Source organism: Leuciscus leuciscus (genome assembly GCF_965113295.1).
Source record: "Leuciscus leuciscus genome assembly, chromosome: 25".
NCBI classification, from domain to species: domain Eukaryota; kingdom Metazoa; phylum Chordata; class Actinopteri; order Cypriniformes; family Leuciscidae; genus Leuciscus; species Leuciscus leuciscus.
This window is the reverse complement of record NC_138724.1, coordinates 30955734-30976344: the sequence shown is the minus strand read 5'-3', so window position 1 is coordinate 30976344 and position 20611 is coordinate 30955734. Positions and strand designations below refer to the sequence as shown.

Sequence of the window (20611 nt, the reverse complement as noted above, 5' to 3'; positions counted from 1 at the left end):
GCTTCATTTTGTTCAGTCTGTGTGTAAAAAGAGCATTAGCAATTAAAGACAAAACACTTCAGCAAAACATGATCAGCTCAAAGTGTCTGAATCATTTATGGTCCCAAATGTCACTGGTAGTCTCTGTATGAAGAGTTATTGGGTATAATATGTCTCAGTTTACTTTATTTTGCTCTCCTCACTTACAGAAATGAACTATAGTGTCCTGATCACACTAGTGAAACAATATCAGAGATGATATCTGGTGTCTGAATAATGTTTGTTCTGACTGTATATTACTTTATTATACATTTATTTATGTATTTTTTCATATTATTGTTTTTATATTATTCATATACTAAATGTTTTAACTTCAGAAATCAATATTTGGTGGAATAATGCTGAATATAAATGTGTTTACTTCGCATTATTCGAGGTCTGAAAACATGGCATCTTTTTTTGTTTTGTTATTTTGACTAGTTGTCATTTTCTGCCAATAAATGCTCAAATTTTTTCATTTGAAATTAGGAAGACCCACTGCACACACACTAGTAATGTAAAAATTGTGCAATATTATTATAATGTAAAACAGCTGTTTTCTATGTGAATATATAGTAATATAATGTAATTTATTCCTGTGGTCAAAGCTGAATGTTCAGCATCATTACTCCAGTCTTCAGTGTCACATGATCCTTCAGAAATCATTCTAATATGATGATTTGATACCCGGTTAATATATTTATGAAATATATTTATATATTTAATATATATATATATATTTAATATATATATATATATATATATATTATAATTCTTTATTTTTATTTGTTTTATTATAATTGCAAAAATAATTTATTCATCTATTAACTAGTTTGTTATAAATATACATCATATGCCCTGTGTGAGTCAGTACTGTAGTGTGTTTAGTGTTCAGTGTTTCTCAGGTGTGTGTGAGTCAGTACTGTAGTGTGTTTAGAGCTCAGTGTTTCTCAGGTGTGTGTGAGTCAGTACTGTAGTGTGTTTAGAGCTCAGTGTTTCTCAGGTGTGTGTGAGTCAGTACTGTAGTGTGTTTAGTGCTCAGTGTTTCTCAGGTGTGTGTGAGTCAGTACTGTAGTGTGTTTAGTGCTCAGTGTTTCTCAGGTGTGTGTGAGTCAGTACTGTAGTGTGTTTAGTGCTCAGTGTTTCTCAGGTGTGTGTGAGTCAGTACTGTAGTGTGTTTAGTGCTCAGTGTTTCTCAGGTGTGTGTGAGTCAGTACTGTAGTGTGTTTAGTGCTCAGTGTTTCTCAGGTGTGTGTGAGTCAGTACTGTAGTGTGTTTAGTGCTCAGTGTTTCTCAGGTGTGTGTGAGTCAGTACTGTAGTGTGTTTAGTGTTCAGTGTTTCTCAGGTGTGTGTGAGTCAGTACTGTAGTGTGTTTAGTGTTCAGTGTTTCTCAGGTGTGTGTGAGTCAGTACTGAAGTGTGTTTAGAGTTCAGTGTTTCTCAGGTGTGTGTGAGTCAGTACTGTAGTGTGTTCAGTGTTTCTCAGGAGTGTGTGAGTCAGTACTGTAGTGTGTTTAGTGTTCAGTGTTTCTCAGGTGTGTGTGAGTCAGTACTGTAGTGTGTTCAGTGTTTCTCAGGAGTGTGTGAGTCAGTACTGAAGTGTGTTTAGAGTTCAGTGTTTCTCAGGTGTGTGTGAGTCAGTACTGTAGTGTGTTTAGTGTTTCTCAGGTGTGTGTGAGTCAGTACTGTAGTGTGTTTAGTGTTCAGTGTTTCTCAGGTGTGTGTGAGTCAGTACTGTAGTGTGTTTAGTGTTCAGTGTTTCTCAGGTGTGTGTGAGTCAGTACTGTAGTGTGTTCAGTGTTTCTCAGGTGTGTGTGAGTCAGTACTGTAGTGTGTTTAGTGTTCAGTGTTTCTCAGGTGTGTGTGAGTCAGTACTGTAGTGTGTTTAGTGTTCAGTGTTTCTCAGGTGTGTGTGAGTCAGTACTGTAGTGTGTTCAGTGTTCAGTGTTTCTCAGGTGTGTGTGAGTCAGTACTGTAGTGTGTTTAGTGCTCAGTGTTTCTCAGGTGTGTGTGAGTCAGAACTGAAGTGTGTTTAGTGCTCAGTGTTTCTCAGGTGTGTGTGAGTCAGAACTGTAGTGTGTTTAGTGCTCAGTGTTTCTCAGGTGTGTGTGAGTCAGAACTGTAGTGTGTTTAGTGCTCAGTGTTTCTCAGGTGTGTGTGAGTCAGAACTGAAGTGTGTTTAGTGCTCAGTGTTTCTCAGGTGTGTGTGAGTCAGAACTGTAGTGTGTTTAGTGCTCAGTGTTTCTCAGGTGTGTGTGAGTCAGTACTGTAGTGTGTTTAGAGCTCAGTGTTTCTCAGGTGTGTGTGAGTCAGTAGTGTAGTGTGTTCAGTGTTTCTCAGGTGTGTGTGAGTCAGTACTGTAGTGTGTTTAGAGCTCAGTGTTTCTCAGGTGTGTGTGAGTCAGTACTGTAGTGTGTTTAGAGCTCAGTGTTTCTCAGGTGTGTGTGAGTCAGTAGTGTAGTGTGTTCAGTGTTTCTCAGGTGTGTGTGAGTCAGTACTGTAGTGTGTTTAGTGTTTCTCAGGTGTGTGTGAGTCAGTACTGTAGTGTGTTTAGTGTTTCTCAGGTGTGTGTGAGTCAGTACTGTAGTGTGTTTAGTGCTCAGTGTTTCTCAGGTGTGTGTGAGTCAGAACTGTAGTGTGTTCAGTGTTTCTCAGGTGTGTGTGAGTCAGTACTGTAGTGTGTTTAGAGCTCAGTGTTTCTCAGGTGTGTGTGAGTCAGAACTGTAGTGTGTTTAGTGTTTCTCAGGTGTGTGTGAGTCAGTAGTGTAGTGTGTTCAGTGTTTCTCAGGTGTGTGTGAGTCAGTACTGTAGTGTGTTTAGAGCTCAGTGTTTCTCAGGTGTGTGTGAGTCAGTACTGTAGTGTGTTTAGTGCTCAGTGTTTCTCAGGTGTGTGTGAGTCAGTACTGTAGTGTGTTTAGAGCTCAGTGTTTCTCAGGTGTGTGTGAGTCAGAACTGTAGTGTGTTTAGTGCTCAGTGTTTCTCAGGTGTGTGTGAGTCAGAACTGTAGTGTGTTTAGTGCTCAGTGTTTCTCAGGTGTGTGTGAGTCAGAACTGTAGTGTGTTTAGTGCTCAGTGTTTCTCAGGTGTGTGTGAGTCAGAACTGTAGTGTGTTTAGTGTTCAGTGTTTCTCAGGTGTGTGTGAGTCAGAACTGTAGTGTGTTTAGTGTTCAGTGTTTCTCAGGTGTGTGTGAGTCAGTACTGTAGTGTGTTTAGAGCTCAGTGTTTCTCAGGTGTGTGTGAGTCAGTACTGTAGTGTGTTTAGAGCTCAGTGTTTCTCAGGTGTGTGTGAGTCAGAACTGTAGTGTGTTTAGTGCTCAGTGTTTCTCAGGTGTGTGTGAGTCAGTACTGTAGTGTGTTTAGAGCTCAGTGTTTCTCAGGTGTGTGTGAGTCAGTACTGTAGTGTGTTTAGAGCTCAGTGTTTCTCAGGTGTGTGTGAGTCAGAACTGTAGTGTGTTTAGAGCTCAGTGTTTCTCAGGTGTGTGTGAGTCAGAACTGTAGTGTGTTTAGTGTTCAGTGTTTCTCAGGTGTGTGTGAGTCAGTACTGTAGTGTGTTTAGTGCTCAGTGTTTCTCAGGTGTGTGTGAGTCAGTACTGTAGTGTGTTTAGTGCTCAGTGTTTCTCAGGTGTGTGTGAGTCAGTACTGTAGTGTGTTTAGTGCTCAGTGTTTCTCAGGTGTGTGTGAGTCAGAACTGTAGTGTGTTTAGTGCTCAGTGTTTCTCAGGTGTGTGTGAGTCAGTACTGTAGTGTGTTTAGAGCTCAGTGTTTCTCAGGTGTGTGTGAGTCAGAACTGTAGTGTGTTTAGAGCTCAGTGTTTCTCAGGTGTGTGTGAGTCAGTACTGTAGTGTGTTCAGTGTTTCTCAGGTGTGTGTGAGTCAGTACTGTAGTGTGTTTAGAGCTCAGTGTTTCTCAGGTGTGTGTGAGTCAGTACTGTAGTGTGTTTAGTGCTCAGTGTTTCTCAGGTGTGTGTGAGTCAGAACTGTAGTGTGTTTAGTGCTCAGTGTTTCTCAGGTGTGTGTGAGTCAGTACTGTAGTGTGTTTAGTGTTCAGTGTTTCTCAGGTGTGTGTGAGTCAGAACTGTAGTGTGTTTAGTGTTCAGTGTTTCTCAGGTGTGTGTGAGTCAGTACTGTAGTGTGTTTAGAGCTCAGTGTTTCTCAGGTGTGTGTGAGTCAGTACTGTAGTGTGTTTAGAGCTCAGTGTTTCTCAGGTGTGTGTGAGTCAGTACTGTAGTGTGTTTAGAGCTCAGTGTTTCTCAGGTGTGTGTGAGTCAGAACTGTAGTGTGTTTAGTGTTCAGTGTTTCTCAGGTGTGTGTGAGTCAGAACTGTAGTGTGTTTAGTGCTCAGTGTTTCTCAGGTGTGTGTGAGTCAGAACTGTAGTGTGTTCAGTGTTCAGTGTTTCTCAGGTGTGTGTGAGTCAGAACTGTAGTGTGTTTAGAGCTCAGTGTTTCTCAGGTGTGTGTGAGTCAGAACTGTAGTGTGTTTAGTGTTCAGTGTTTCTCAGGTGTGTGTGAGTCAGTACTGTAGTGTGTTTAGAGCTCAGTGTTTCTCAGGTGTGTGTGAGTCAGTACTGTAGTGTGTTTAGTGCTCAGTGTTTCTCAGGTGTGTGTGAGTCAGAACTGTAGTGTGTTTAGAGCTCAGTGTTTCTCAGGTGTGTGTGAGTCAGTACTGTAGTGTGTTTAGTGCTCAGTGTTTCTCAGGTGTGTGTGAGTCAGTACTGTAGTGTGTTTAGTGCTCAGTGTTTCTCAGGTGTGTGTGAGTCAGTACTGTAGTGTGTTTAGTGCTCAGTGTTTCTCAGGTGTGTGTGAGTCAGTACTGTAGTGTGTTTAGTGCTCAGTGTTTCTCAGGTGTGTGTGAGTCAGTACTGTAGTGTGTTTAGTGTTCAGTGTTTCTCAGGTGTGTGTGAGTCAGTACTGTAGTGTGTTTAGTGTTCAGTGTTTCTCAGGTGTGTGTGAGTCAGTACTGTAGTGTGTTTAGTGTTCAGTGTTTCTCAGGTGTGTGTGAGTCAGTACTGTAGTGTGTTTAGAGCTCAGTGTTTCTCAGGTGTGTGTGAGTCAGTACTGTAGTGTGTTTAGAGCTCAGTGTTTCTCAGGAGTGTGTGAGTCAGTACTGTAGTGTGTTTAGTGCTCAGTGTTTCTCAGGTGTGTGTGAGTCAGTACTGTAGTGTGTTTAGTGCTCAGTGTTTCTCAGGTGTGTGTGAGTCAGTACTGTAGTGTGTTTAGAGCTCAGTGTTTCTCAGGTGTGTGTGAGTCAGTACTGTAGTGTGTTTAGAGCTCAGTGTTTCTCAGGTGTGTGTGAGTCAGTACTGTAGTGTGTTTAGTGCTCAGTGTTTCTCAGGTGTGTGTGAGTCAGTACTGTAGTGTGTTTAGAGCTCAGTGTTTCTCAGGTGTGTGTGAGTCAGTACTGTAGTGTGTTTAGAGCTCAGTGTTTCTCAGGTGTGTGTGAGTCAGTACTGTAGTGTGTTTAGTGCTCAGTGTTTCTCAGGTGTGTGTGAGTCAGTACTGTAGTGTGTTTAGTGCTCAGTGTTTCTCAGGTGTGTGTGAGTCAGTACTGTAGTGTGTTTAGTGCTCAGTGTTTCTCAGGTGTGTGTGAGTCAGTACTGTAGTGTGTTTAGTGCTCAGTGTTTCTCAGGTGTGTGTGAGTCAGAACTGTAGTGTGTTTAGAGCTCAGTGTTTCTCAGGTGTGTGTGAGTCAGTACTGTAGTGTGTTTAGTGTTCAGTGTTTCTCAGGTGTGTGTGAGTCAGTACTGTAGTGTGTTCAGTGTTTCTCAGGTGTGTGTGAGTCAGTACTGTAGTGTGTTCAGTGTTTCTCAGGTGTGTGTGAGTCAGTACTGTAGTGTGTTTAGTGTTCAGTGTTTCTCAGGTGTGTGTGAGTCAGTACTGTAGTGTGTTCAGTGTTTCTCAGGTGTGTGTGAGTCAGTACTGTAGTGTGTTTAGTGCTCAGTGTTTCTCAGGAGTGTTTACCTGTACCCGTACACCTCTGAATAGTTGTCGGTCTGTCCGCTGCGCAGCGTCACGTACTCCTTCGGGAAAGCGCTGTGCATCTCGGCACAGTAAACACGCAGGATTCTAAAGCGAACTGTGATGTGATGTTCTCCGTCTCTCCTGACGCCTCCCTTCACCTGGAGCTGCCGGCAGCTGGAGAGGAGTTCACCTGAGCACACACACCCACATAGACTTACTTACACACACTCTCTCTCTCTCTCTCTCTCTCTCTCACACACACTCACAGTTCGTCTGCCTACAGGTGGCGTTAGACTTACTTACTCACACACACTCTCTCTCTCACACACACACACTCACAGTCTGTTTGCCTGCAGGTGGCACTAGACTTACTTACACACACACTCTCTCTCTCTCTCTCTCTCTCTCTCACACACACACACACTCACAGTCGGTCTGCCTGCAGGTGGCGTTAGACTTACTTACTCACACACTCTCTCTCTCTCACACACACACACTCACAGTCCGTTTGCCTGCAGGTGGCGCTAGACTTACTTACTCACACACTCTCTCTCTCTCACACACACACACTCACAGTCCGTTTGCCTGCAGGTGGCGCTAGACTTACTTACACACTCTCTCTCTCTCTCTCTCACACACACACTCACAGTCCGTCTGCCTGCAGGTGGCGCTAGACTTACCTACACACACATACTCTCTCTCTCTCTCTCTCTCTCTCTCTCACACACACTCACAGTCCGTCTGCCTGCAGGTGGCGCTAGACTTACCTACACACACATTCTCTCTCTCTCTCTCTCTCTCTCTCTCTCTCTCTCTCTCACACACTCACAGTCGGTCTGCCTGCAGGTGGCGCTAGACTTACTAACTCACACACTCTCTCTCTCTCTCTCACACACACACACTCACAGTCCGTCTGCCTGCAGGTGGCGCTAGACTCAGGCCGGCTGGACGATGAGCAGGTCACAGCGCCGACACACTCCACCGTCCTCCGCATTACTCCAGCACCACACGTCTGAGAGCACTGAGACACAACACAACACACGTCAGGCCCATAGCACACAGAGAGCCAGCTTATGTGTTGCATTACAATATTGCGTTACTCCCAAAAAAGTTATTAACTGTAATATAGTAACTTTTTAGGAAAAGTAATGGTTACAAAATTACTTTACTTAATTACTTTTTATGAAAAGTAATGCGTTACAATATTCTATTACTTAGTTACTTTTTATGGAAAGTAATGTGTTACAATATTGCGTTACTTAGTTACTTTTTATGGAAAGTAATGTGTTACAATATTCTGTTACTTAGTTACTTTTTATGAAAAGTAATGCGTTACAATATTGCGTTACTTAGTTACTTTTTATGGAAAGTAATGTGTTACAATATTGCATTACTTAGTAACTTTTATAAAAAGTAATGTTACAATATTCCGTTACTTAGTACCTTTTTATGAAAAGTAATGTGTTACAATATTGCGTTACTTAGTAACTTTTTATGAAAAGTAATGCATTACAATATTGCGTTACTTAGTTACTTTTTATGGAAAGGAATGTGTTACAATATTCTGTTACTAAATTACTTTTTATTGAAAGTAATGCGTTACAATATTCTGTTACTTAGTAACTTTTTATGAAAAGTAATGCGTTACAATATTGAGTTAATTACTTTTTTATGGAAAGTAATGTGTTACAATATTGCGTTACTTAGTAACTTTTATGAAAAGTAATGTTACAATATTCCATTACTTAGTAACTTTTTATGAAAAGAAATGCGTTACAATATTGCGTTACTTAGTTACTTTTTATGGAAAGGAATGTGTTACAATATTCTGTTACCAAATTACTTTTATGGAAAGTAATGCGTTACAATATTCTGTTACTAAATTACTTTTTATGGAAAGTAATGCGTTACAATATTCTGTTACTTAGTAACTTTTTATGAAAAGTAATGCGTTACAATATTGCGTTACTTAGTAACTTTTATGAAAAGTAATGTGTTACAATATTCTGTTACTTAGTAACTTTTTATGAAAAGTAATGCGTTACAATATTGCGTTACTTAGTAACTTTTATGAAAAGTAATGCGTTACAATATTGCGTTACTTAGTTACTTTTTATGGAAAGTAATGCGTTACAATACCGAGTAACTTAGTTACTTTTTTATGAAAAGTAATGCATTACAATACTTTTCCGTTACTTTTTCTCACCTTGCTTGTTTGTTTTTTAATAACAAAAAAGTTCTATTTTTGGCAAATGTTAAGGGCCCTTTCACACCAAAAGTGAAATGAATAAGCCTCAGACTGAAGGAAATACATATTTACTCCTGTACAGTAGATGCATATTTAAATCTTTCAGCTGCTGTTTAAAGAACAATAGGATACAGTAGAAGGAAGTTCAACACTCTTATTTCTAAATCTAATCTAAAGTAATTTTTGCTTATTAGTATGGTTAAATTAGATTGAAGGTCAGCAGCAAAGACATTGGTTAATAAAGTGAGATTAAATACATAAAGTATATTTGTGTAATTTAATATAGTTAATTATAAACATTTTGCATAAAATTCTGAAATTTAATTTTACTGTTTGTATTCATTTTGAGGAATATTGAATAAATGATACTGAGTAAATGCATGTTCACATTTAGTCTAGAACTACAATAACCATCTTGTTCACACACAACACATTTCTCTCAACATGGGGACAGGAGAGCTGTCAGTCAATACATGTGAAAAAGTAACTAGCGTTACTTATTTGAAAAAGTAACTTAGATATGTTGTTGTAAATTGAAAAAGTAATGCGTTACTTTACTAATTACTTGAAAAAGTAATCTGATTACGTAACTCAAGTGACTTGAAAAAGTAATCTGATTACTTAACTCAAGTGACTTGAAAAAGTAATCTGATTACTTAACTCAAGTGACTTGTAATGAGTTACCCATCACGGGCCCTCACCTGACTCCAGGGGCCGGCGCTCCAGGCTCCAGCTGATGGACAGGCTGGGAGTCGACAGGGTCTGCTGTCGGTCAGCCGACGCTCGCTACACTGAGAGAACGACTGCAGGTCAGAGGTCAGCCGGAGGTCAGAGGTCAGGGCAGAGCAACGAACCGCCCGGCGCTGGAGTCCAGAGCCGCAGCTCACCGAACACTGAACACACATCAACCACACTCCTCATCATACAAAAACACTGGGAGACCATTATAATGTGTATGTGTATGAATTTGGTAACACTTTACTTTATTTTACAGTGTCCTTGTTACATATATTGTACTTACCATAGTAATAACAGTAAATTATGCATAATTACATGCAACCAACCCTTAACCAAATCCAAATCCTACCCTAACCCTAATAGTAAGTACATGTAGATGCTTAATATTACTCAGTACTTAAATATATAATTACACTGTAACAATGACACCTGAAAATAAAGCGTAACCCTTTACAGTAGTTAACATTAGATAATGTATTAACTGACATGAAATAACAATCAGCAATACATTTGTTACATTATTATTAGTTTTATTTTTTTTTAGAACTTTTTATTTATATTTTTCACAGAACAAAACAAAAGGAACATTATCTGAGACAAGATTAATCTTTGTTAATATTAGTTAATAAAAATCCAGCTGTTCATTGTTTGTTCATGTTAGTTCACAGTGCATTGACTAATGTTAACAAATACAACCTTTGATTGTTATAACGTATTATTAAATGTTTAAATTAATATTAACTAAGATTAATTAATGCTGTAGAAGTGCAGTTCATTCTTAGTTCATGTTAACTAATGAACCTTATTGTAAAGTGTTACCAGGAATTTTTATAATTATTTGTATTACTATTATATAATGAACTGATTAAATATTATTTAACTAACTTTATTAACTATTAACTAATTAACCAATTAATTAATTATTCATTTATTTATGTAAATTGCAGCAGCAAGTGAAGGGATTTCATTATTTTAATATTTATTTATGATTCAAATTTTATGTGACTTTGACGAAGCAAATAAAGGAATTCCATTACTTTTATATTCAATTATTTATTATTTGTTGTGCGTTTTGTGTGAAATTTAGTTATTTTAACATTTATTATTATTTGAATTTTTTTTAAATATGAGTTGGAGCAAAAAGTGAAGGAATTTAATTAATGATTCATTTATTTTATTATTTATTTAAAACAATTAAGTGGAATTTGAACAAGTGAAGCTATTTATTTATTGGAGGCACATGTAAATAAATTTCATTATCTATTATTTATTTATTATTTCATTTTTTTATTTGTTTCTATTTATACATTTTGTTATTTTTTAAGATTTCGTTATTATTTGGATTTTTAATATGAATTTGAGAAACAAGTGAAGAAATGTCATTATTTGAATAAATATTAATGCATTATTTATATTTTATGTGAAATGGCACAATAAGTAAAATAATTCATTTATGTATGTATTTATTTAATTTTTTATTGATTTTTATATTGATTTGAACAGCAAGTGAAGAAATGTTTACTAATACTAATACTTATTCTAATATTTATTTATTTTGTTTTTTGAGTGTGAATTGGAGTAGCAAGTGAAGCAATTTCATTATTTATTAATTCATTTTTAATGTACTTGGATTGGAAAAGCAAGTGAAGAAATTGCATTATTTTAATATTTATTTATGTTTTTGTTTTTTTATGTGACGGAAGAGTTTCAGTTATTTATTTATTTTACTTATTTTTTGGGAATTTATTTCATGCGAAACTCCAAACTGTCATCATACATCAATATTTGTGCTGAGCAGAAGCTCAGGCTGATGCTGTGATTGACACACATACACACACACACACACACACACACACACACACACACACACCTGACTCCAGGCTGCAGTGACCCACACGTGCTGACAGGTGGCGCTGTGGCACGGCTCGTGTGTGTGAGGTTTGGCTGAGGCGTCACACACACGTTCAGGAACCACGTTCATCCCTCCGTCCAGACAAATCACTGACCTGGACCTCACGCCTCGTCCACAGGTGGCGTTACACTGGACACACACACACACACACACACACACACACACACACACACACACACACACACACACACACACACACACACACACACACACACACACACAAAGACAAATCTTTCATCAAACTGTAATAACTTTCTCTGCATGAAACATATTTCTGCTGTAACCTAGGCTGTGTGTGGTTGGGGAAGCATATTATTATTATTATATTATTTTATCTGTCAGTCAAACAGATAGTCCGGCCCTCAACTCCTGTGATTGGCTAATAAGTCAGAACACTAAACTGAATAATTCCCATTTAAATCTGCTGGTATTTAAGGATGAAGTGTTGAGATCCTCCAGGAGAGGGCGCTGTTGCACCATCTCAGCTCACACTCACACACACACACACACACACACACACACACAGGAGAGCCATGTTTGAGGTCAAAGGTCAGATAGACACAAATCAAGCAGATTAGATGTCAGACGACAGCTCCTCCATAACCATAACCAGCAGAAACATCAATCCGCTGTGTTTTATATGAGACTGTCTGAAGTCTGAGCTGTTGTTCTGGAGATGATCTTATCACACACACCCTCAGCTGAGAGACACGGATCACAACTCCTGTTTCAGGACCAGCAAGATCAGGCAGAAAGCTCCTAAAAACAGACTTCCTTTCCTTTATGCAAATTTTTTTAATATTTTGGTTTGAAATGGGGACTTTTATTCTTGATTTTCTTCATCTTTCTCTACATTGAAAAGAATGTGGAAACAATTTTCACACTGCGCACACAGTTGTTTTAAATCAAAAATGTTTTACAAAAGCATCTTATGTGCAGTAAAAGTCCTATGAATCCATTTACTATATATTTTTTATTTAAAAAAGATTAAATGTAAATTAAAAAAATAATAATAATAATAATAAAAAAAATAGAAAAAAATTATAATAATAATAAATAAAAAATAAAAAAATGTTTCAGCTGATGAGGCTGGGAAATCCCCTTAACCAGGTCCAGACACAGAGTATCAGCACGAGTGTAACGTGTGTGTGACCCGTGACGTTTCTGCATGTGTTACTCACGTCCCGCCACCCGTGAGCCGTCCAGCTGTGTGTGTGACACCCGGAGAGGAAGCAGGAGCGGATCGACACGGGACGCACACGCTCGTCACACAGGTCATCCCTGACGCGACCTCTGACCTTTAACCTGCAGAAGACCTCGCGGGACTGAACGCCAGCGCCACAGCTCACCGAGCACTGCACACACACACACACACACAAGCGCATGATCACGGGACGTCTGTGTTACACCACTGGTGTTGTGTGTGTTACGTGTTCTTCCTCTGATTTCTGAGAGGTCATGATTGCTTCCAGACCGCGGGGGAATGACGGGGTTAACTGGTGTAGCGATGGACGACCCATGTGACCTAACGCCTCAGCCAATCAGAACACTGGGTGGATTTACTACATCTGGGGTGCGTTTCCCTAAAGCATCGTTGGCCGACTATGATCGTAATTTCCACTGAACTCTATTGTTAATGACAGAACTGGAGACCATAGTTGGCTTTGGGAAACTGGACTATTTCTTTGATTAATCAGATTAGAATACTCACATACTGTTCCTAGTATTTTACTTTTGGGGAAAACATTTTGTTTATAAAATATATAAATAAAATATATTTATTGGCAAAATATGTGTTTTTAGAAGGGAAAAATATGGAATAGAATTAGGACCAAGCAATAATCAGTCATGCTGGAAAATGAAAAATACATATCAGCACTCTCCACAATTTCCCCGACCCCACAATTGAGTTATTTTGTGGAGCACGAACAAGTGTTGGTGAAATCATGACAATCAAAAGGTCCATTGGAGACTGTCAAAAGGAAATTTACCAAAGTTTCCGGGCCTTCCCAGCGCCGGAAGTCTTTTATTTCCCTTTCTGCATGCATCAGCCTAGCCACGGATCCAGGTGTCCCATCTGAGGCTGTGGCTGCAGGTGTCCCATCTGAGGCTGTGGCTGCAGGTGTCCCATCTGAGGCTGTGGCTGAGGCTGTGGCTGCAGGTGTCCCATCTGAGGCTGTGGCTGCAGGTGTCCCATCTGAGGCTGTGGCTGCAGGTGTCCCATCTGAGGCTGTGGCTGCAGGTGTCCCATCTGAGGCTGTGGCTGCAGGTGTCCCATCTGAGGCTGTGGCTGCAGGTGTCCCATCTGAGGCTGTGGCTGCAGGTGTCCCATCTGAGGCTGTGGTTGCAGGTGTCCCATCTGAGGCTGTGGCTGCAGGTGTCCCATCTGAGGCTGTGGCTGCAGGTGTCCCATCTGAGGCTGTGGTTGCAGGTGTCCCATCTGAGGCTGTGGTTGCAGGTGTCCCATCTGAGGCTGTGGCTGCAGGTGTCCCATCTGAGGCTGTGGCTGCAGGTGCCCCATCTGAGGCTGTGGCTGTAGGTGTCCCATCTGAGGCTGTGGCTGCAGGTGTCCCATCTGAGGCTGTGGCTGCAGGTGTCCCATCTGAGGCTGTGGCTGCAGGTGTCCCATCTGAGGCTGTGGCTGCAGGTGTCCCATCTGAGGCTGTGGCTACTGGGGTAGCACCAATCAAAAGAAAATTGTAATATAACACAGAAAAGTCATGACAGGAATAAAAACGTATAAACAAATGAACTGAGTTACCCATTATTATTTGTCCATGTACATCTAAATGCAACTGGGCATTTTGTGGTACAATCTTTCTGATGCCATCTTGTATCTTCTTATTTTGTTTTGTGTTGTAATGCTGTAGTATATTTCGCATCATGAAAATGTGTCCAGATGGAGTGAGTGTGTTGAGGAAGTAATTGTTTTTTCTCATGTCAGAAAAAAGCTGTTCAGCACATTGACTGTTCACCCAGCCTGCCAATTCTGGGACTATCTGAATTTTACGCAATGCATCTCGAGCATCTTTTGTGTTATTTTCATGAAACAGATCGTAAAGTGCATAATGTTCAGCTGAACCTGTAACAGGGTGACAATCTGGATCCACGTTGTCCTTTTTTTCCTTCAACCAAAGGAGGTTTACTTTCAGTTGACCCTCAACAGCTAGTTTGATATTTTCTGGAGTAGGCTCTTTTAGTCGTCCCTCATAAGGTCTGAAAGGGATACATTCTGGCTCCCTAAGGTTAGTGTGTGTGGCTAAGCCCCTTGCAAAGTCATAGATATTGATATTTGGGAAATGTTTAAAAGACAAAAGACAATCTGCGTAGTCCCGCGGAGACTCTGCCCGAAGAAGGAACTTCAGGGAATACACAACTCCACAGGGGCATGTGATGACTGCCCAACCCCCTAAAAAGAAAATAAATATGTTTTGGTTACGCTAATAAATATACAATTCTAAGCTGTCTTAAACGAAAACTATATTGAAAGCAATACCGTGTTGAACACAACACTATTCACATTACATGGACTAAAATATTTCTCAAAAGTAATCCTACCTGAAGCCCCCCAAACCTTCTGGAAAACCTTGTCATAAGATGACCTGTTTCTCATCTCCTGTCTAAGTCTTAGAACAAGATCCATTTTGGAACCTGATGGGTCCAGACCACATTGCTTGCAAAGGCGCCGCACCACATCCACCTGCACATACAAGGTTGCAATAAAAAGTATCCAATATATTGATTTATGTATGTAGAAAACAAAACAACAAAATTACCTTAAGATTGGTAAGCACTTCTTCTAGCCTCTCTTCTGTAACTTGAAGTTCGGCATCTTCAGTAGCTGGTCTTGGGGCGTGCATCTTGGCATACTCAGTATTTAAAACTGCATCTTCTCTTCTGGTGTTGGGACCAATCCAAGGAGCCCAGTAGTGGTATGATGGTGACACCAAAAAAGGATTTTGACGGGCACCTGAAAAAAAATTCTTTTTCAATAAGTAAAAACAGTGAAAACTACAAAATATATACACATTTGGTTAGTAGTTTCCCTTGCTCAATTTAGTCTAATGCAATTATTTTAAAACAATTGTAGCTATCCATTATGCAACTTGTTAAACTTGTATGTCTAACTCTAACAAAATAACTCCTTACTGCCCAATAGGCCCCGGCAAACTACTTCGGCAGTCACGGATCTCCAAAAGTCTTTCAAATTGATCTTGCCGTCATACTCAGGTGGTGGAGCAGGAATCTCACTCACTGTAATAAAAATTCTCAATGAAACAAAGAACATGTTTATAAGAATGTTTATAGAATATTTTTAAGATTATTAAGTAGCTCTTATGTTGATATGACCTACCAGGCATATTAAATGCCGCCTTTTTGTGAAGATCCATCACAACAACCGCTGGATGGTAGCCACACTTAACACAGGAGTATGCGTAGTCATGGTCTGTTAGTGCTTCGAAATGCATGTACGCATGAAGGATTTTGTCTTTACGTGGAAATTTCTGTTGTGTTGTGGTCTCCAAAACCTCAACAGCTCTGCTAATGGCATGATGAGTCTGTTTTTACAAGATTAGTTATTATAGATAATTTAAAAGAACACCATATAATTAAAACCTTTAATAACAGAAAACCTGGAGTGAATGGCGCAGGACAACACACATGTGTAATGACATCAGCAAATGGTCATCAAAATTGTGAAGACCATCAGTCCACTCTTGATAGCGGTATTTTAGACCACAGTTGCTGCACATGCGGTAGTAGGTAGAAAATCCTGTAAAAAAAAAAATTTAATCACAAAAAAAGTATTCATTCAGACAGCTTAACATAGTGATGTTACACTAATTAGCTAGATTTTACTCAGACTTACCCTCAACAATGCCAGTGTACGTTATACACTTTCCTTTGGAAGTAATCAACACTGGCTCACTTAGGACCACATTGCCTGTACATTCTGAGCAAACAGTCTCCTTTGGCACAAGGTGTTTGGGAATGTCATTGAGCCTGTGATGTACTTCTGGGGGAGTACGGCTGGCAGAGTTTTGTTTTTCATCAAGTAATACACCATCTGTTTGAGACCTTCACCACTGGGGGGATATTCCAATCTGGTACTTTCATGAAAGGCATGTTCTTGTGCTAGGCCCTGAGCAGGTCTGTCGATGGGTGAGGATGTAAACAACTGCCTGTGTACCTGGAAGAGATGCCACCTAGCTATGTTTTTGTGCAAACAAGATCTTCTTGGCTTTGCACAGGGACAATGCCACGTGTTGCGAGTGCTGTCATAGGAAGCAATGACTCTACCAAGTCTACTGTAGTATGAGACTTTGTTTTCATACACAGAAATGTATTTTTTTGTAGATGGACCTCCAATAGTCAGTGGAACACAAGCTGCACTTGCTGCAGCCTTGGCATTCATGCAGGATGTTTTTGTCGGTTCCCCAAACACATTTGCAGCTATCATGTCTAATAGGACATCTTCCTCAAGGACAACAGGTGTCCTGTTAGGCCAGGGACAGAACTGCAACGACTTCATATGTATACACTCAAAGTGCTGAAAGCCACTTCGGGTGGCTAATTCTGCATTGGTACTGCATTCATCTGTTTCACATATTACAACTGGATGTGGACCTGAGGTTTTTTTCTGTACATGGATTACAGAACATGGTCTGTAAAATGACTTTTCAACTGCATATATACCACTAACTGGGTCTATGCACTGTGAAGGTAGGTGACGATTTTATGTAACATCACAGATCTTTTTAGTGTGTTTTCTTTTAACATGAACATCTAGATTTTTCTTGTTGACGGTTACTCCACAGTGAACGCACTGCACTTTTTTCTGAATACGAACATTTTTGAGAACAGGCGGGAATTTTACAGGCAAGGAGACTCCTTCAGCCACAGCTGATTCTTTAAAGGAAACTTCTTCTTCATTTGAAGGAATAATTGGTTCACTGGTGGCAACTGGTTCAATTATTGCAGCTGTCTCAACAGTTTCTGTGGGTGGAACTTGTCTTTTTGTACATACTTGTAGATGTTTTATAATCTGGACTTTCCTTATGACTGTTTTTGAACAGTAACAACAGTGAAAATGTGCCTGTTCTCTGCACTGCAAGTTGCACTTGACAATTAGGAATTCTGAAAAAAAAAAGAAAAAGAAAAAAAATATATATATGAAATGTAAATAAAGGGATAACACTTAAAGGTGGTATCAGTGATTTCAGGCCCAAAAATATTTTTGTCACATTCATCTAATCTTTCCTAACGATCCGCTAGCTGCCCTCCCCATAAGCATGCCGTCTAAAAAACGCGTCTCTGTAGGCAGCCTAGGCTCTGAGATCTGCACACAAAAACAAATGGTTTAGCCAAACACTCAAAACCAAAACAAATAGTGTTCCAACCAATCACCGACAGGAGGAGGGTGTTGTGAGGTTTTGAGCCAGCTTTTTCTTTAGCTCTGACTTTGCGTGCAGCCGTGCACGAGCACAAAACCTCACAACACCCTCCCCCTGTCTGTGATTGGTTGGAACACTATTTGTTTTGGTTTTGAGTGTTTGGCTAAACCATTTGTTTTTGTGTGCAGATCTCAGAGCCTAGGCTGCCTACAGAGACGCGTTTTTTAGACGGCATGCTTATGGGGAGGGCAGCTAGCGGATCGTTAGGAAAGATTAGATGAATGTGACAAAAATATTTTTGGGCCTGAAATCACTGATACCACCTTTAATGTCGTGAGTCATAATGGCATAAGTCGTGGTAATGCGGGTATGATATAACTTATTAAATCAACAATTGATGTATTATTTGGATTATGACTATTTTACTTATGAAATAGACTGATGTAAGAAGCATGCTAAAAAAGGCCAACAATATGTTATTTAATTGTTCAAGCATTACAACACTATAAGACTTACATAAAACAAATTAGGCTAATAAGCAACCGATAACGTCAGTAAAATAATATCAACATTACCAACATTTATAATAATGAATAATGTTCAAATGACTTCGAATAAAAAAAAATCAATGCCAACTTGCCTTGATGCTGTACTGCCAACGATAAGTGGTTGGAGACTTGATACTTTACCATGTGAAGTTCCGTGGTGGGTTTGAAGACTTTTGGTCCGCAGAACGGGCAATGATAATTAGAGCAACAGCTCTGGCATCTCTGAAGGACAATCTCCCATGTCGCAACACTGTTCTGTGCATCTATGAAGAACGTTAAATACATTTCAAAGGTTATGTCTTGCCAAGTTAGCGATGCCTAACCTGCCTCGTGAGTAGCGTGGCTAACCTGGCTAACTAGATAGCTACCTGACTGACAACACCACATGTTAGCTTACCCTAGCTATAAACATATGAACATACCAGCAGTATTATCCAAAGCTAATTAGTTTAGCTAAATAGATAGGCCACCTCTACACGTGCGTGCAAATGTTACCGCTACAAACGACCTAACTTACCATTAATGGCTGGCAGTTTAGCGGACTAGTTAAACATGTCTTGGCGTTATCAAAAAGTATGGACACTGTCAAAACTTTAACATATATTTAAGTGTGATCATTACTTAAAGACGCACACTAAATTATTAATCTATCTCGACTATATTAGTAATCAAAATGTAGACTTACATTGATGAGGGCAAACAATGGCGACCACCTTCACCGATATGCTGGTTCATCTGGTGGTGGGGCGTGGGGGCGAAGTATATATAGTGGGAGGAGTTGGATCTGGATCCAACTCCTCCCAATGGATTTCATGTTCTGCAGTGAGGACCTTCTCACTTTCTCGAGCGTAAAGGTACGTAACTAATTAATATTCATGAGCCGACGTCCAGCTGTGGTTCAGTTGCTAAGCAACGACATCGAGTTTCAGACACAAACGAGTTTCAAACTAACTTACTGGCGGTGTTACACAGTTAGAGACAGAAATCTTTATTTAAACCTTTATAAAATAATAACTAGCTGCTATAAATAATGCCTGGCATCAATAAGCAAGCTATTCAGCGAAATGTTTCCGAGCTCCAGCGAAAAATTCTACTTCTGGGTAACTTAAGTTTTTTATTACAGATTTCGCCAATTAAGCTGAAACAGTTAACGTTAACTTAAAACCTGCTTAAATAGTCAGTAATATTGCGGCAGTAGTGGAATAATGAGTATTTCAATTGTTTTCTTATTATTGCTCTTATGTATTCTCAAGGATGGCAATGTTGTGTTGTAATGTCAGCCTGGAGTTATTATATAGCAAAGTTGCTTCTATAGCTGTTTAATACATTTATATTACTTTTAAATTGAATAAAGAGCTCAGTCAAATTGTCTACAGAAAGTTAATATTGCATTAATTAAACCCAACTTCGCATGGCCGCTGAATGTTTCTCTCTGTCCACTAGAGAGAGAAAGAAACGCAAATTTCGAAAGCTCTCAGTCTGTCATCGAGAGGAACCGAGAATCCATCTTCCAGCTGAAACATGCCAATGAAAACATGCGCAAGAAACTGGCTGAGGTCAGACATTATGAACACACACACACATATGTAATGTTAAAACATATCCATATCATTTAAGTCACGTTATAGCTTTATGTATTTGATGCATAATTGGTCTTGGTTGTTCCAGGGAGAGGAACAAGTAACCAAGGATGTTTTTCAAGACCGTGGGATGGAGAATGAATCATTTAGGAACATGCCTGTTAAGGTGAGGTTAAATGAACCTTTATATCAGTTATTTAAAAACCTTTTTCCACTTCTTTCACTTGTACTATCCAGTGGTTACAGAATCACCTGCATATCAGTTGTGGTTGACAGTCATTTTTGTTGTGCAGTCGGCTCTGACGGTGCTGGAGAAGGAGGTTTGTGATAAAGCGAAGAAGCTGAATGCTTTGAAACAAACCACTGACACACAGAGGCAGCGTTTGGAGGAGTTGAAGCGCCAGTACGAGAGCATGAAGCCTCTGCCTGACAACCAGGAACTAGACGAGGAAAAGGTAGAAATTGTCTTTTATTTTTATTTTGAATAAACACTGGTGAATCTTACAATTTAAGAATTCCCAAAATCGAAAGGAAAAAAAGCAGTAAGAATATTGAGCCTTTTTTTCCAGTCAAATCATTTTTGTCCCAATTTCTCCTTACTGTAATTACTGTAAACCATGCCCACAGTTTTATAATCACCATTATTATTATATAATCTAAACAATTCACGAGAATACGATTTTTTTGCACATCATAATGAGAATTAGAGTAAAGAAGGGAACTCTGCCATAAGTTTCCCTAAGTGGTCATTCTTCCATTGTAAATTCTCTTCTTCCTTCTCTCAAGTCTTTCGTCTTCCCCTCTGTCTTGATTAGTGGGAAGCAGAGTGTTTAGCCACCCTGTATGGATGAGCACAATTAAATATGTTAATTCAAGCAAGAAAATGAATGAACTTGTGTGCTTGTTTTATAGAAATTGCGCATTCTGGAAAACAGATTGGAGGAAGCGCAGCTGAAACGTCATGAAGCAAAGAACGTAATGCGAGGATACCTCAAAGAGAAGGACAAACTACAGGTATCTGAGAAAGAACAGATGAACTGGTTCATGTACAGACTGACACAGCACACACACATAAACCCACACAGATGTGTATTATAAAGCATGATACCCCATATATTTAATGTTGAAAATTTAAGCTATCCAATGACACTCATCCATACCATTAAAAATATATTCTTATTCTTATAATAATCATAAATGTTTCTTGAGCACCAAAT

At 39.5% G+C, this 20611-nt stretch overlaps 3 protein-coding genes across 5 annotated transcripts in view; 1 reads left to right on the top strand and 2 right to left on the bottom strand.

Annotated features, from left to right (window-relative positions):
• The window catches only part of LOC309491256 (A disintegrin and metalloproteinase with thrombospondin motifs 9-like), a 19462-nt gene extending 6461 nt beyond the window's left edge, over positions 1–13001 (bottom strand). For 2 of the 3 annotated variants that reach the window (XM_082160745.1, XM_082160744.1), the window contains exons 1-6: positions 12863–13001; positions 12053–12226; positions 10830–11000; positions 8923–9114; positions 6880–6994; positions 5974–6163 (exon numbers count right to left, since the gene is read on the bottom strand). In XM_082160745.1, coding sequence (XP_082016871.1) covers positions 5974–6163; positions 6880–6994; positions 8923–9114; positions 10830–11000; positions 12053–12226; positions 12863–12919 — 899 coding nt within the window. In that variant the 5' untranslated portion in view covers positions 12920–13001. The remainder of the gene's footprint in view (positions 1–5973; positions 6164–6879; positions 6995–8922; positions 9115–10829; positions 11001–12052; positions 12227–12862) is intronic. The other variant, XM_082160746.1, reaches the window with a different exon arrangement.
• LOC309490700 (HMG domain-containing protein 3-like) lies at positions 12919–18520 on the bottom strand (the record flags this gene model as incomplete). Its single annotated transcript, XM_082159913.1, has 11 exons — positions 18500–18520; positions 17956–18077; positions 15742–17009; positions 15506–15645; positions 15226–15430; positions 15021–15125; positions 14648–14841; positions 14430–14571; positions 13633–14280; positions 13388–13542; positions 12919–13338 (listed from the first exon to the last, which is right to left on the bottom strand). The coding sequence occupies exons 4-11, from the start codon at positions 15623–15625 to the stop codon at positions 12919–12921; spliced, it is 1989 nt and encodes a 662-aa protein (XP_082016039.1). The 5' UTR covers positions 15626–15645; positions 15742–17009; positions 17956–18077; positions 18500–18520.
• Positions 18521–18849: 329 nt separating this feature from the next.
• LOC309490699 (outer dynein arm-docking complex subunit 3-like) lies at positions 18850–20492 on the top strand (the record flags this gene model as incomplete). Its single annotated transcript, XM_082159912.1, has 5 exons — positions 18850–18914; positions 19258–19370; positions 19483–19560; positions 19688–19849; positions 20307–20492. The coding sequence occupies exons 2-5, from the start codon at positions 19350–19352 to the stop codon at positions 20490–20492; spliced, it is 447 nt and encodes a 148-aa protein (XP_082016038.1). The 5' UTR covers positions 18850–18914; positions 19258–19349.
• Positions 20493–20611: the final 119 nt, after the last annotated feature.